The following is a 14962-nucleotide window of genomic DNA, read 5'->3' as shown; positions in this document are numbered from 1 at the left end:
ATAAGCCAGGCAATGTTATTCTCTTCAATGTTTTTTTGTTCTAACAGGTGCAAAAACTAGAATCAAACCTGACTCAAGCTTATTTTCTTGATCAGTACTGTACAGTGAATTAAGCCCCAGGCTAAATCACAGAAGGTTTGAGAATAAAGAGATTTCTAGGTGATAGTAAGCAGAGTTCATACTTTCAAATTATTTTTTTTTTGTGTATGGCCTTGGAGCTTTTAATTCTATTTTACTGTAGTTCACAAATGATGAGGGAATTAAGAAACAAAGCAAAGATAGCAAGATATAACGTGCAATATTCATGAGTAGGGTATCATGCACCAAAAGCCCAACCCTAATCCCACCCCTTAATCAATAAAATTACTTGCAAAAGTAAGTATGGGACTGGATTCACAAGTGAGAGCAATTAAATTACTAGGGACTAATGTGTAGCTGCTTTTCATCTGAGACACAGTAATTAACTAAGTATCCACTTCTTGCACACGTTAATCACAAAGTAGAAGGTGCTAGCTTAAGCCAGACGATAGCTCAGCTAATGAGAAGTAACTCACTGCTAGCTCAATCATTTGGATCAGGTGACTACAACCAAGGATTTTGTCTAAAAAATGTTCACCCAGAATCAGAAACTGTCTTAAAGCAAAGCCTTGAAAATCAACCATGGTCTTGTCCTAACTTACTCAAAACTCCTCTGATTTTCTGTTACATTACAAACTGGAACAACAGATCAAAAGCTCTGAGAAGCTCCGAGGAGTACTGCCTGAGCTAAGGTGTGCTCATAGGGGATGTATTTAAATCACTGCCTCTTGCCATTTCAACTTGGTGTTGCTTTCCAGTTTCATCAAAGGCCCTGTCTTCATCTACATCTGCCCCAAAATAGAGTACACAATTTTTTAATATATTTTTTTAAATGAATTAAGGAGAGACACAGAAAGATCTGCACAGTTCAAATGATAATTTCTCTGTACCTGAAAGCTGATTCATGTGAAGACAGGATGCAGACTGAGAATGAAGTCAGTATTTCCAAATAACTTTGGTATGTGCTTATTCTGAAACACATTTTTTCTTCTTAGCCTAATCAAGTTAATTTCAAACTATATCAAGCTAAGCAGAAAAAAGACCTACTTAAAACATGGTACTATCATTCATAGGAGTCGTCTTGCAAAATAAGTACTGCAAATTAAATAAATTCTGTAGTATATCACAACAGTAACTTTGCTCTGTAGACAAAACCTAAAAAGCTAAACAAATTGACTGAGTTTATATATTTAAAATAACTTTTGTGTCTTCTTGATTTTGAAAGCAAGAGCTCTAAACAGAATTCTAGTTTCCCTTCTCCCCTCCTCAAGTAATCAAAAAACCTGGAAGTTATCTTCCTCATGGTTTCAGTTTAATAATAAAAGAAAGCTGCTTCTAGAGAAATAACATCAAGAAATTAGGATTTTTCTTTTCTACATCATCTCCTGGAGCCACATGACTCAATTAGAATCTCAGTTTTCTAGCTCTCATGGCTGCAGAGAATATCTTGAATGGAAGGCAAGTTCAGAAGAAGCAACTCTTGTCCCTGTTTTTCAATCAGAAAACTCAGAATACAGATGTTTTAAATACCTTTCCTTCAAAATGTAACCCTTAAATACATACAGACAAAACCCCAAATAAATAGAACCTTGTAGTTTTCAATTTTCTGATTTCTAAGTGAAGTTATTTTGGATCATGATCTTTAAAAACTTGGAGCTGGAACCAGTGCTTAAAAGAAAAACTGGTTTCTCTGTTCCTTGGTACCAAATCACAGTCACATATATTTCTTCAGCCTGTAGGTAATACAGCATAATACTTAACCATGGTTTAAGTTGTGCATCTAGGCTTGGTAGCATTTTATCCCTATTTTTTATCCTATCCATGCTACTGGAAAGGCAGTGGAGAATGAGGAGTAGAGTGTGTGCCTTGCTGTCGGGGTGGGGGGCTGTGCATCATTTATTTATTTAAATGATTACAGTGAATTGGCTGCAGTCGGACATATATGCACTCCCAAAGGGATTTCTCCTAGCACATTTTGTCCAGCTCTTACCTGTTTCTTCTGGGTTTGATCCAAAACCAATAAAGTCCACTGGAGGTTTTCAATTCAATTCTAAAGGCTTTGAATCAGGCCATTTACTCTGTTTGCAACAAAAATTTGCTGAGCACAATAGAGACCACGGGAACCTGAGCGTAGGCCTGAATCGAGTCAATGCACTTTGCGATGAAGGAAAAGGGGTGGATTTGCCTTTTTTTTTTTTTTTTAAGTCTACAAGACACTTTGTCTGAGACAGGGGCCTGGTTTTCCTTTCTGTCGCCTCCCTTTTTCTCGCTGTCGAAGTGCAAGTCCAACGTTTGGCCGCCTGCACAGCAAAACGCCAGCCAAGAGCCTGAGCCTGCGGTCGTCAAGCCCCTTGGAGGACTTGATGACATATAATCCCAACCTATAGCCGAAGTGCCGCCATGTGCCTTCGCTCGCCCCCCCGCTGCCGCCGCCAGCGCTCATCCCTGGCAGGCCTGGCCCATCTCCATGGCAACCGGAGTGCCCGGCCAGGCCTGCCTCTGGCCTTGCCACCTGTTATTGCTTCATCTCTCAAGTGTAAGGAATTGCAGCGCGGCCCCCTTCATTTGCTGCTCAAAATGCATCGGTGGACGATAGGCAGGCTTGTGCAAGAAATTACGATGTGATAATTAAATAAAAAAATGGCTTTAAGGGGAAGGGAAAAGAAAAGCAGCACTTGGACTGTGGCTTTTGTTGAAGGAAGAGGAGGGAGATGCCTGGCTGTGCACGCACCCACTCCTGCCCCGGTCATTGCTGGGGTGGAATGAGCAATGGTGGGGGTCAGAGAGGCGGGTTGTGGAGGTGCTTTTGTGCTCAGCGCTAGACCCTGCCCTGGAAAGGCACAATAAAAGAAGAACTTATATAAAACCCCTGGTGTGGTGAGGAACAGGCCAAGCACAGCTGAAATGCATTCAAGTCTCTTGCTCTCACATATGTATGCAGCCAGGCAGAGATGTGCACAGTCATTTCTGTGGCCTCCTCACCAGTGAATTAAGTACAGGGTTTTTTCATTGCAGTTTTCCAGGAAAAAAAGTAAATCGAACTGAATGAGAGGAAATGGCCAGTCTCTCTGGGCATGTTTACTCTGTCGTTAACACCAGAGATAAGCATGTTGGCTAACCCCAAACTGGAAGTGTTGGGGCACTTGATACAGAGACCTTCCAGCAGGCTGTAAGTGCAGCTTAGGTCGGTAGCAACACATCTGTGTCGATGTGGCACAGTATTCAACCAAATAAGCTCTGAACTTGGGTGTAGCACTGGGAAACGGCTGCCGTTCTGTTCCCAGAGTCAAGCTAATCAGCCTGCACAGCACGATGGGCCTCTGCTAGCTCAGGCTCCCCACGCCGCACTCCCCTGCACAGCACGGGCGTGCATGCCCTTCGCTGGCAGCCAGAGAAGCTGGCTATGCTACTGAGAGAGGTGCTGCAAACCACCCACCCAAAGTATTGCCAGCTCTCCCTAGTACTGGGAGGTATTTTATCTCCTGGGAGATACTGGAAGGTATTTAGAGGTATTTTATCTCCTCTTTGAGTTAGTTGGTGCTGTGGGGATAGAAGAAGCTGTTGCCTTTGCACAGTTTTTAGCAGCTCTGACAGGTTTGCCTTTCCCACAGCCCCTGCTCACGGAGAGGCATGGCCAAGGAGCACTACAAGCTACAAGAAGTGGTACAAGAAGGAGGTACATCTATAGGAGTCAGAGGAAGCCTCTGAATGTGGGGGAAGGAAGAGCATTTGATCATGTCTTTTACAGGAATCAATATAGCCCTTAAGTTGAACAGCTAATGAATGACCTGGAGGTGGGCAGTGGAAGGTACAGCTGGGAAAATACAGAATCAATTGATCAGATCTTGTAGATTTGGGAGTCAGCATTCCTGCACCATAAGGCAGCACTTCATAGAAATGTCTGTGCACTGATCTTACAGAGTCTTCTGCAGGAACACCTAAAGCATGGGCCAGAATCCCACTGCTCACAATAAATCACTGTAACTGTCCAGTGCCTCATGACAATAAACAGTAGGAGATACAGAATAAGAAAGCAGACAAAAGAGTCTGACATGTTAACATACAGATTTCCTGATTTTGAGGGGTACCTCTCCTGAGACTTGGCCTCTGGCCACTGGAATGCATCATTCCCATCAGCTCATGGAACTCAAGGAGGGATTATAGTGCTCAATATACAGCCCCGTCTGGCAGCCTCCCTCAGTATTCTGGTAAGAATGGCCACTGTCGTGAAATGGGTCCCTGCAACATGTTGTAGGCTTTGGATATGGAAATTACTCACTGGAGGAGTCTGAGAAGGCAGAGCACCTAAGTTCAAATTCAGTCAAAACTTTTGGGTTTTACTTGGTTCAATTTCTACATGGACGAGAAAAAAAGCAAGGAGATAGAGAGAAAGGAAAAAAAAATTAAATGCGTAAATGATACCATTCTGTCTCAAGAGCTGACATGTTATTGAAGCAGCACGTGGTTTTCAAAAACTAGTTAGTCAAACTGGAAATGTTTTCCCATAAACTACTGAGAAGCACTAGGTACTTCTCTTCAATGAGAGTTGCGCATTGACAACAACATTTCAGGTCCTGGCCAGGCAGTATATAAAAAAAATCCCAAACTACCAAAAAACCCCCTCACAACTCCAAACAAACAATAAAAAGTCCCCTATGGGTCCCTCTACATAGAAAACAAGTTTGGGATTTTCCACTATTCCAAAACTCCGAACAACTGATCTTTTTTTTTCCTCAGCATCCCAAAACACAGGCAGAAAAGTCTGAGAAATTTACAGCTGCAAATAGGGTTTGAGTAGAAACCGTTACACAGTTCCAAACTCTCCAATCTCTACTGTTTCTTTTAGTATTCTGACTCTTTTTCCTTATGAAAACAAGCTCTGGAAAAGAAAAAAACCAAACAGATTAAACTAATGAGAATTCAACTCAAGGTAATGTACATATTTTCACTGAAAAGGCACCTGCTGCAGGGTATCTTGTTGCAAGGTGGGCATTGATGCATCCTTGCATTCAGAAGTAGCTCCCATCATGGCCCCAGCAAGGATCAGCACTGAGGCAGGGAAAAAGTAGGCCTGATGTAGCTTTTCAAATTGATGCTGCTTGTGGAGAGGAACAAACAGATCGTCTCCAACTGAGGGGCTGACTCTCGTCATTTATTCATGGCCAGCCCCCTGCCTGGATGGAAATAAAAATGTTTCAAAGATGACTGTGTGGGGGAGCTGGAGGACAGCTTGGAGGCACACTGAGGTTAGCACATTAATTTTTTATCTCTGGAGACTGGGTATCCAATTATGCTTAGAGTACACAAACAACTTTGGCTGGTCTCTCCAGTAGAGATTTATCCACATCATAAAATCTGCGATGGAACCAGGCACAACAGGCTGATGCCACGAAACAACGTACACAGGTGGTTTTGCAGGTCAGATGCGCAAGCTAGCAGAGTGACAGGAGGGCACGGGACTGCATTCTTGTTAACTATGTGTATTGCAGGATGGGCCAACCTGCACACGGCAGCTAGGCCAGCGACCGTCTGCACAATGTGCTTTATTTAGGATTGTCACTGGCCAAAGTGCTTGTGGGCATAAGATCTGTTCAGTTGCCGTTTACTGCACAGCTGCCTGTAACCAACGTTTCACACAGCAAAATGCCACTGAAAACTCTTCTCCTTTAAAGGAGAGGAAGCTTTTCTCCATGTAGACACACTATCCTATTCTCCAAGGAATTAAGGAAGAGCATTTATACTAGTACACTCATTCACACACACATTTCAATAGATAGAAGTCTAATGTAATTCCTATATCAGAAGTGCCTCAAAATTTGTGAGCACCAGCTGCCCTCAGAGCTGGCCTGTACCCATGGAGTGAGATGGAATAAAACAGCAGGTGTTTTGTGGCAGGCTTGGATGCACCCTGGGCTCACAAATCTCACGCTCTCGGTGCCAACATGTGGAGGAAAAGCCAGCAGAAAAAAAGGCTGAGAATGGTGTGGGATCATTTCTTTTGTCAGTGGAGCTGGGGAAGGAGGGAGCTGACTTTTTTAAGGGTTTTCTATAACTTCCTTTTCACAGTTTCATACTCAGGTAAAAAAATCAGAAAGTAGGTCAAAAATAAATGTGTGTGTAGGCAGAGGCAAGACTAGGCACTGAGGAAGGGCTATTTACCTGCATCAAAGGGCTAGATAAGACATACAAACATAGCACCTAAAGCTCAAACAAAGCACAGGCTAAGATGTCTTAGGAAAGGCAAAGGCCAGAGAAGAGTGGTGAACTATCTTCCATGTTGCAAAGGGTAATCTATAGGTGAGGAAGAAGGACAGAAGGAGAGAGAGATATGTAAATAAACAAACCTTCTACAACTGTCAAGGACAGTGAGATGTGCCAAGGAGGCAAGACTTGGAGCTTGGGCCAGTCCCCATTCTTTGATACACATCTATTCAGTGGTTCTCCGTTTCAGGTAGGTTCCTCCTATATACGTGTCTTTTCCAGTGCCTGGATACTTTACTGAACTACCCAATTGGTTTGTGCATGAGGAGAAGAGTAAAGATAAAGGGGACTGGGTGTGCAGAAAGGCAAGAGGCCATCAGCTCCTGAGCTGGCACCAGCCAGGGCATCAATAGCTGAATCCTGCAGAAGCCCTGCTCCAGAAAGCTCCCTCCTGCATCAGCACGGCTGCTGTTACCACAGGTACTGCAAGGAGCGGAGGCTGCAAAAGAGACGCGGGTACAAAGGAAGGAAGTTCATACTGCAGCCGCCCGCCTTGAACTTTGCTGACCCAGTGCTCACCTCCCACAGCACGGCAAATTCTAAATGGCTGGTTTGAATTTGCCTTGCCTTTTCTAAATCAGGCTGCTCATATCTCTCTGACACACTGCTAAGCAAATAACCAGACCCTGCTCTATACCATATCTCTGGTCCTCCTGTTCAGTAGGTTGCAGATTAGCTGTTTGGATTAACATCCCCCCTCCCTCCCCCCCCGCCCCCCAAGCCCATGCAGAGAGGATTCTTGAAGCCCGAGCCCTGTGACACTGCAGACCTGTCAAATCTAATTCATAACACATGCCTAGCAGCTCTTAGGGGAGAGGAAGGATCTGATGCCCTGGCTCCCCACCATCCCCCTGTACAAAGGGACCGTTTAATGACTGCACATTAGCAATGTGGACAATTAGCATTCACATGGAAGATAAATGGCAGCATAAATTAAATATAGCCAAGTGAAAGAGCAAAGATGGAAGATCTGAGCTCAAGGCTGTAAACAAATAAACAGGGAAAAAGGAACAAACAGCCACTGCGACAGCTAAGCCATTTGGGAGAGTTACCTTCTGGCGTCTGGGACTTTCCCTGGGGCTGATCTTCACATTCGCATGGCTGTTGCCCCTACCTCACTGGGTCCTGGCTGGTTGTTAAGCAGATTCTTTCTGCTCAGGAATCTGGATCTCAGAGTGGTTTACCCCACTGGCCCTAAATTTCTATCTGTATGGGGATCTGTGCATCAGCAGCTTCCCTCTGCCACATGCATCACACGGGAGCTCTGGGGGAACACAAGCCCGAGCAGCTCCAGCTCCTCCAGCTCTACCCTTTCCCATAGTGAGGAGCACACCTTTCTTCCCATGGGCAAAGGCCAGCTGCTGCTAACCTTTCCACAGCTTTTCTAGCTCCTCTTCTTGCTAACTTCTATCATTTCCTAAGCACCAGAAACATAAGGACTGAGACTGTCCTTGGCCTCTATGATAAGCTGAAGGGTAGGGGACACTACCCTTCTTTGTTTGGGCATTTGTGCAAGGCCATTATCAATATTAATTCAATACAGATTTGCAATATGCCCCTCAGATATGCAACTACTAGTGACTACTGCAGACGCAGGAAAAAAAAAACAACAGAGATGATGTAAATGCTAAGTAAACAAAAGCTACTGGCTGAACACTGACATTCTCCAGCCTGCCCAAGCAGTTGCTCTTAGTGCATTGACAGCTCAAGTTTATCAACAGCTGGAGGAGTCAAAATTACTTTTGCTGTGAACCTACAAAACATGTGAATAACTAAAAGGTAGAGCATAAAAGTGACAGAAACATAGGGACTGCCAAATGGGATCACACTAAACAGCCCTTCAAGCTCAGACAGTGGCTAGTAGCAGATGCTTTGGAGGAAGGAAACCCCCTCCCACACCTCCCTGGGGACAATTATCAATTATCCTGCTTAGAAAGTAAATGTTTTCCTACTTCCATATTTCTTCCAGTTCTTCTTAATGTATTAGAAAGTGTTTGCCTGGATATTTTTCCCCATAAGCATTTTATTGCTTTGTCCACATTGTTCATTACTTTGAATTAAAATGACACAGTTCACATGGTGATCTGAAAGGACTTTTTGAAAGTGAACAAAGGCATCTACACAAATCCCAAGGTGAAAGCAACCATCGCATAGTATTGCACACTGGAAAAATGAGAAACAGGGGCTTAGAGACTTGCAAGAATCAGTAATAAAACACAGTCTCCTTGACTCCCAGTCCTCTGCCTACGAAGCAGAGGAAGGACAGTCAAATAGGGCCACACAGACCACTAAGATTTCTTTCATCCCTGTGCCAGTGTGGGGAATCTAGGCACATAGCTCTTCTCTCTGCTCATGTTCCAGCTCTCCTCCTTGCAGATGAGTACTGATGCTTTTTCATAGATTTTCCCAAACTGTAACTAAGAAGTGGCTTTTGGTAAAGTTGAGGGTAAGCCCTTTGGGGAGGAGATGCAGTGATAAGGGGGACAGGTGCTATGAATTTCATACCTAAAAACTGAGACATGGATAAATGTCTCTTATTCAAAGGCAAAACAAAGACAGCCCCCTCAAACAGGATGTGTATTTCCTCGACGTCCCTGCTAACAGCCACTGGGAGGCTGCTTGATGATGGGCGGGTTGGGCATCTCTTCTTTTCCCCCCTCTCCTTGCCACCTCCTCCCCACAGGAGCAGTAATGGAAAAGTGACTTGCTGCAGAGATAATGCTGGGTTTGAAATGAATTCCTGACTAGCTGAGCCAGCACCCGTGTGAGCTGCGGCTGATTAGCTCTAAGCATCCAGGTCCCAATCACTCACAATGGAGCCAGGCAATCACGCCAGCCTCCACAAGGCAAAGACAGGGTGGAGGCAACATCCCTGAAAAGGATCTCAAAGGCAAAGGGAAAATACTACTCACGTTTGTGGTTTTCATTTCTGTGGACAGGGGAAGAGCGGGTCTCCTGCTCACGGGCTTCATCACCCTCTTCACTGGCGAGGTGGGTGTGAGCATAGTGGTAGCTCAGCCCAGGCCTGTTCTTGTAACGCTTGCCACAGACTGGGAGGAAAGGAGATATGAGGGAGGGGAAGAGAGAATGGAAACATCAGTGTGATCTGCAACAATGGCAGCATCCTCTCAAATAACACTCCCTTCTCCCCCGAGAGCAGCAGCACACACTCCACACGCCTGCCCGAAACTCTTCCAGCCGACGTTGGTGAAAGGTGACAGAAGGGCAGCCCTGCAGCTGGTCGTCCCCACACACGCTTTCTTCTCACCAAGCCGCCAGCAGTCCTTCCTACGGGCCTAGGCAAATGCACATTCAGTCTCTGCAGCTCATACAGCCCTAATCCTCTCTGCTGAGATTACTAACAAGATTGCACATAAAATTAAATGAAACGCCAGTTCCGATGTTGGTGCTGCACAATGCACAGCAATGGAAACTGGACTGAGAAGAAAGGACATTATTTTCTTCATTACTGTTCTCTGAGAAAAGGAAACAGTATTACTTCAAAAAAAAAAAAAAAGGCTTTCTGTAAAAGGGTAATAAACAACTTTGTTTGCAGATTCCCAGTCAAGACAAGGAGATAGAAATCATCCACAGTTTCCTGCTAGAAGAACATTTAGTAGTGATACTTCTTTGTCCAGGTAAATTTCATATTCAGTATTCCAATAAATAATACAATGTGTGATACAGAATCCTCCTTCTGAACTTTTGTTTATTTTAGGACTAAGTCAACAGATGTTAAGAATGGGATCAAACAATTCAGAGTGATGAAAGGTCTACATTTTCACAGGGAGCTCACCACAAGGGCAAGCTTCATCATAAGATTCTGAATACAAATTCAGCTTCTAGAAAGTTTTTAATTCATGTTATTGTCTCTAAAAGTTATCTCTTTTCATCTTCAAAGCAGTCTCTGAACGTCCATTTTCTTTTATACAGCTATTTCATCTACCAAATACAATTATTGCCATTTTAAAAGATTAGGAAACAAAGGCAAAGAAGCTTACTGCCCTTCCTGCAAATTTTTACTCCCAGCCACATTTTCAGTCACTTTATTAGCGTTATTAACCTCAAGGATTTCACACAGGAATAAATGTCATGCTTGGTAGTCTGTCCTGCATAGCTTGCTTAGGAAAGCGAAGGAAATGGTGCCAGAAGAGAGAACAGAACCCAGCAGTCTCTATTTCTCTGTCTTGTTCTTAGACCCCTTGGAAAAAATCTCCAAGGGGGAAGTCACCATCCACTCCTATAAACTTCACTCAGCCCTGATACTGAAAATGTGTCCTGCAACGTGTATAGATACTTACTTCCTGTTCCCCAGACACCTGAGTCTGGGAATGTCATAAGGCTCCATAAACAAAAAAAAATCAAAAAAGACCCACCCCAATTATTCATTTACATCTAAGTAAAACTTCCATTATTATACTTTTCTGCTACTACTCACAAAAAGCCAATTGATGGACCACATCCTGGAACAGATGATAGACAATTGTAAATCAAAAGCCTAGCATGACAACGTATTTCATTCTCCATCTCTTCTAGCTGATTTGCAAACTCCCTCAAGGAAAATACTTTGCCTTATTAGAAACGTGTAAAACAACCTCAAGATATAAATCAGATGAGTGATCTGGAATATCAGATACTTTTATCCCAGTTTTATCCATTCTGCAAGATGATGATCATACAGTCATCATAACAGGACAAAAGCTTTTTCCAAATGTAATGTGTCCTTAGCCACAGATTTTTTTAAGTCTTTGAATGCCCTTGATTTAGAAATGAGAATTCCTGCAGGAGGGAGGGGGAAACTTTGGGGAGAAATAAAATGCCCAGATACATATGCACATCCGTTCTTTGAAGCATCTGCCCTCGTTTCATATGTAAACCTAACTCTATTGCCAGACATTTTGAACAACTAGACTGCTCTTAGATGCACGCTCTCCACAAAACGTCAGTTTGGTCTCCCTTCTTCTAGTAACAGCTGTATATTCTTCTAATGCGTTCTGGAAAGGGAAACTCCTCCTCTGTGGTCCTACAGAGCAAAGGACAAGCAGTGGAACAGATGCTGGCAGGGAGTCAAACAGCAAGATATCCACAGTTGTGTACGACTTTGTCTCCACTTTTTCAATACTGGAAAAAGTGTAACACAAAAGTAATCATCAAACCGGAGACAGCTACAAAATGCTCACTGTTTAAATTATTTCAGAAAGATAACCTCCTCTAATTACACAAATGTTACAGCATTTCTTAGAAGGGAGAGACAGATTTACATTTCTAGCAGATTATTGGAGTATCATACTAAGCATCCTACTCTATCCCCCTTACTTGTGTGTGTTTGAAGATGAAAGTTAAAAAATAATTCTTCTTCTATGAATTACTGATACTGCTCAAAAACTTCTGTCTACTTAAATTATTTTCAGAGCACTGTCAGCTGATCAGTGATGTACTGACAAAGGAGGAGGCACTTGGAGTTAATAGCTGCATGATATTTACTATCCAACTATATCTTGCTCTTATATGGCTTGACTCTGCCTTACTGCTAACCTAGCTGCAAAATCAGCTAAGCTCTAAAACCCAGTCCCATTTACCTATTTGAGGGAGTTTTAAATTTCAAAACAAAAATATTTCCAAAAATGCTACCAGACTTCATTTCATTCAGCTCTACCTGAAAACCTACCCACAATTCTAGCTCTACAGTTGTTACCTTACAAAAGCACCATGTCCTTGAATATAGGTCTCATGCATCTTTCTCCCTCAATGCACCAAAGGAAACTTGCATTCCCTGCAGGAAGTCCCAAGGCTGTGGCCTTGCCTCCATTCCCTACAGGATCCTGCAGGGATTTTAGGTGCGGAGTTTAAGATGGCATAGGAAATCAGATGGGTCTGCAGACTTGCCCTTCTCCAGCAAAATTGTATCAGCTCACCAGGAAAAAAACAGCAAGTATTGATATAAGATGAGGCAGTAGTAATTCTGCAGCTGAGCCCTTTCCACTGCCAAAACTCTTTCAGATGGCCTTCAAGGGTGGCAGCAAGCTGAGACATGCTAGCTAAAAAGGAATTTGGAGGGCTTTATAACCAGAGCTGAGGCAAAGGAATTCTGTTTACACAGTCCCAGCAGATCCTTTGTAGGACCAAAGATGTGCAGCTTCCAGCAGCTTTTTTTCTTGGTGTCTAGACTTTTCCACCTTTCAAATTCATGTTCTGTCATGGAAAAAGTCCGAAGTGATGCCACGAGTTGAAACTGCAGAGATTTCCTATTCCCCAAGCAAATGAGACCTTTGCAGGGAAAAAAGGGTATCATGATATTAGTCAGGCAAAAGAACCATTGCCTTCAGTGAGACTCTGCTAGAATAAAAGCTAAGTCAGAACTTCATGGTTTCTCCAACAGATTAAATCTTCCTGAATTCACCCTAATCTCTTATTTTCCAGATAGAGCACATTTTATTAGTCTACCATATCACTGTGCTAAGTAGTTTCTATAAAAGGGCGATCATTAATAAACACTTAGCTCTTATATAACTCTTCCTACTGCAAGACTGGCTTTTCAAACATTAATTAATCTTCATCCACATTCCTGAGTGGGAAATACTATTCTCATTTCACTTCTGAAAAAAGAGAACCACAGAGGGGTTAAGTGACTTGCCCACACCATGATTTTTTGTCATTACCAGGACTGGAATTCATGAGTTCCAGCATCCAGACCAGTGCTCACACCACATCTTTCTCATTCTCCAAGCTGACAAAAGCACAATGAGAACTGGTTCCCCCAGTCTGAAATGTACACTGGTGATTATGTTCTTAACACTATGCAGCTCACACATAGAAAGTGAGAGTGTGCCTTTCATAAACTTTGCTGGGTGGCCTTGCCTTTCTTTCAGCAGCTCTTTTTTTATCTTTAATTTTCCTTGCCAGATAGGCTCATCATCCTTGCATGTGGTAGATTTCATCCTGAATCTCAGCACTGGAAAGTTGACTTGATCTTTAATTAGGTAGCCGAGCCCAATGAAAACAGCAGGAGTTTGTAGAACATAACCCACTCCAATTCCTCCTGCATTCAAAGAATATATTTTGCTATAACCTGATGTGAATGCCATCTTAGAAACAAGCTGGGTAAGTAAGCAGTAATACAGCAGTGCAGATCAAACGCCACAAATGGGGAAGAGAGGAAGATTTTATTAGGCCACCAGACACTCTCCTATGATGAACCTTACTTTCCTTCCAATTTGAAGACTGAAACGAAGACGTTACACAACTGTGTTATGGGGGAAAAGCATAATTTGCAGACGGTTTAATCATAAGTATTGACTGTTTCGTAAAAGAGAGCTCTGTTCTAAGTTCTGGCCTGTAACAGCCTGCAACTCTTCAGATAAGCAAATTCTCACTTGGTTTAGGTTCCTCAATGAGGAAAATTAATATAAAATACTTCCCCTGCTTTAAAAGGGGATTTGAAATCTATGACTTAAAAGACTTCCTCATCAAATATTTAATGGCTGTGTTGCTGTCATTTTGAAATTGTTACACATTTGGTCCTTGGCAGGCTGTGAGCTATGTTCCAGCCAGCTCTCCACATACATTTTGCACAATCTGTCACCAGTATGAGACAGAAGGAAACAATCCATGTTTTTAGTAGAAACAGGAAATTGGGGGAGTACATGCTTTTTTTTTTTTTTTGGTCACTGAATCTTGCCCCCCTCATTGTCTTTCTTTGCTTTTCTCCTTTGCCTCCTGTTCTTTCTTCTCAGCTGGGCTGTGTCAAACGCTAAATCTTAAGTTAACTGCTGGCAGGCAGTCATTCCTCAAAGTTATCTTCCTGTCCCACCATTTGCTCCACTCCAAAAAAAGCATTCCTTGTTTTGCACTGGTTTGGTAATGTAATCTCCCCTGTTACAGTTATGTCCACACTCTGGCACATCTAGAGATCTCAAATGCTAACAGTGTATTTTGACCTCCACTGATGGAAAGGCGTTACATTTGTCCCTCTTTGATCAGTACTGTCATGCTACACACCTCTAGTATTAGAGCAGCAATTTAGTAACCCATTTCATAGGAGATTTTCTGTAGGTAGTAAACAGTCCTTGTTTCAGTGCCCCCAGAGGACAATTCCCGAATCTACCTGCTGTATTAAGATCACAGGAACGTTGAACTCCAGTGCAAAACATGCACAGGTCAACAACAGATATGTCCACGTTTCAATAAATGAATTGCTAGCAGAGGCAAAGGAGAAAACAGGTAGCCTATATAAGTAGAAAACATTCAATTATCAGAGTCAACTCTGTACCCCTCTTACCATGTGCTCTACTCCAGACCTGTGTTATTCAATATTAAAAAAAAAAAAAAAAGTGTCCTTGCCTCTCTAGTCTTGGCTTTTCTACCAATAATGTAGTCAATAAATGCCAAGTATAGCAGCTATGGTGGGAGACTTGTTTTTTAGGTTCATCTGAACAATCATCTTATTCTAGATCTTATTGCTTATTAACTACTTAGGGATTCACTAGAAAGGATAATACCAGGAGATGATTTAGGGCTTAAACTGCTAATAGTTTAAAGGGGAGCTGAAGTAATGATGCAGATTTATGAGAAGCATGTAAAAACATAATGCTATAATCAAAGCATTTTCAAATCAGCTTGTCAT

At 42.7% G+C, this 14962-nt stretch overlaps 1 protein-coding gene across 2 annotated transcripts in view; it reads right to left on the bottom strand.

Annotated features, from left to right (window-relative positions):
* DPF3 (double PHD fingers 3) overlaps positions 1-14962 on the bottom strand; it is a 142653-nt gene that overhangs the window by 13426 nt on the left and 114265 nt on the right. For both annotated transcript variants that reach the window (XM_075502867.1, XM_075502868.1), the window contains one exon: positions 9252-9389. In XM_075502867.1, coding sequence (XP_075358982.1) covers positions 9252-9389 — 138 coding nt within the window. The remainder of the gene's footprint in view (positions 1-9251; positions 9390-14962) is intronic.

The sequence above is a fragment of the Mycteria americana genome, chromosome 5 (assembly GCF_035582795.1).
Source record: "Mycteria americana isolate JAX WOST 10 ecotype Jacksonville Zoo and Gardens chromosome 5, USCA_MyAme_1.0, whole genome shotgun sequence".
In the NCBI taxonomy this organism is placed as follows: domain Eukaryota; kingdom Metazoa; phylum Chordata; class Aves; order Ciconiiformes; family Ciconiidae; genus Mycteria; species Mycteria americana.
Note: the sequence above shows the minus strand (reverse complement) of the source record. Positions and strands in the feature narration are given on the sequence as shown.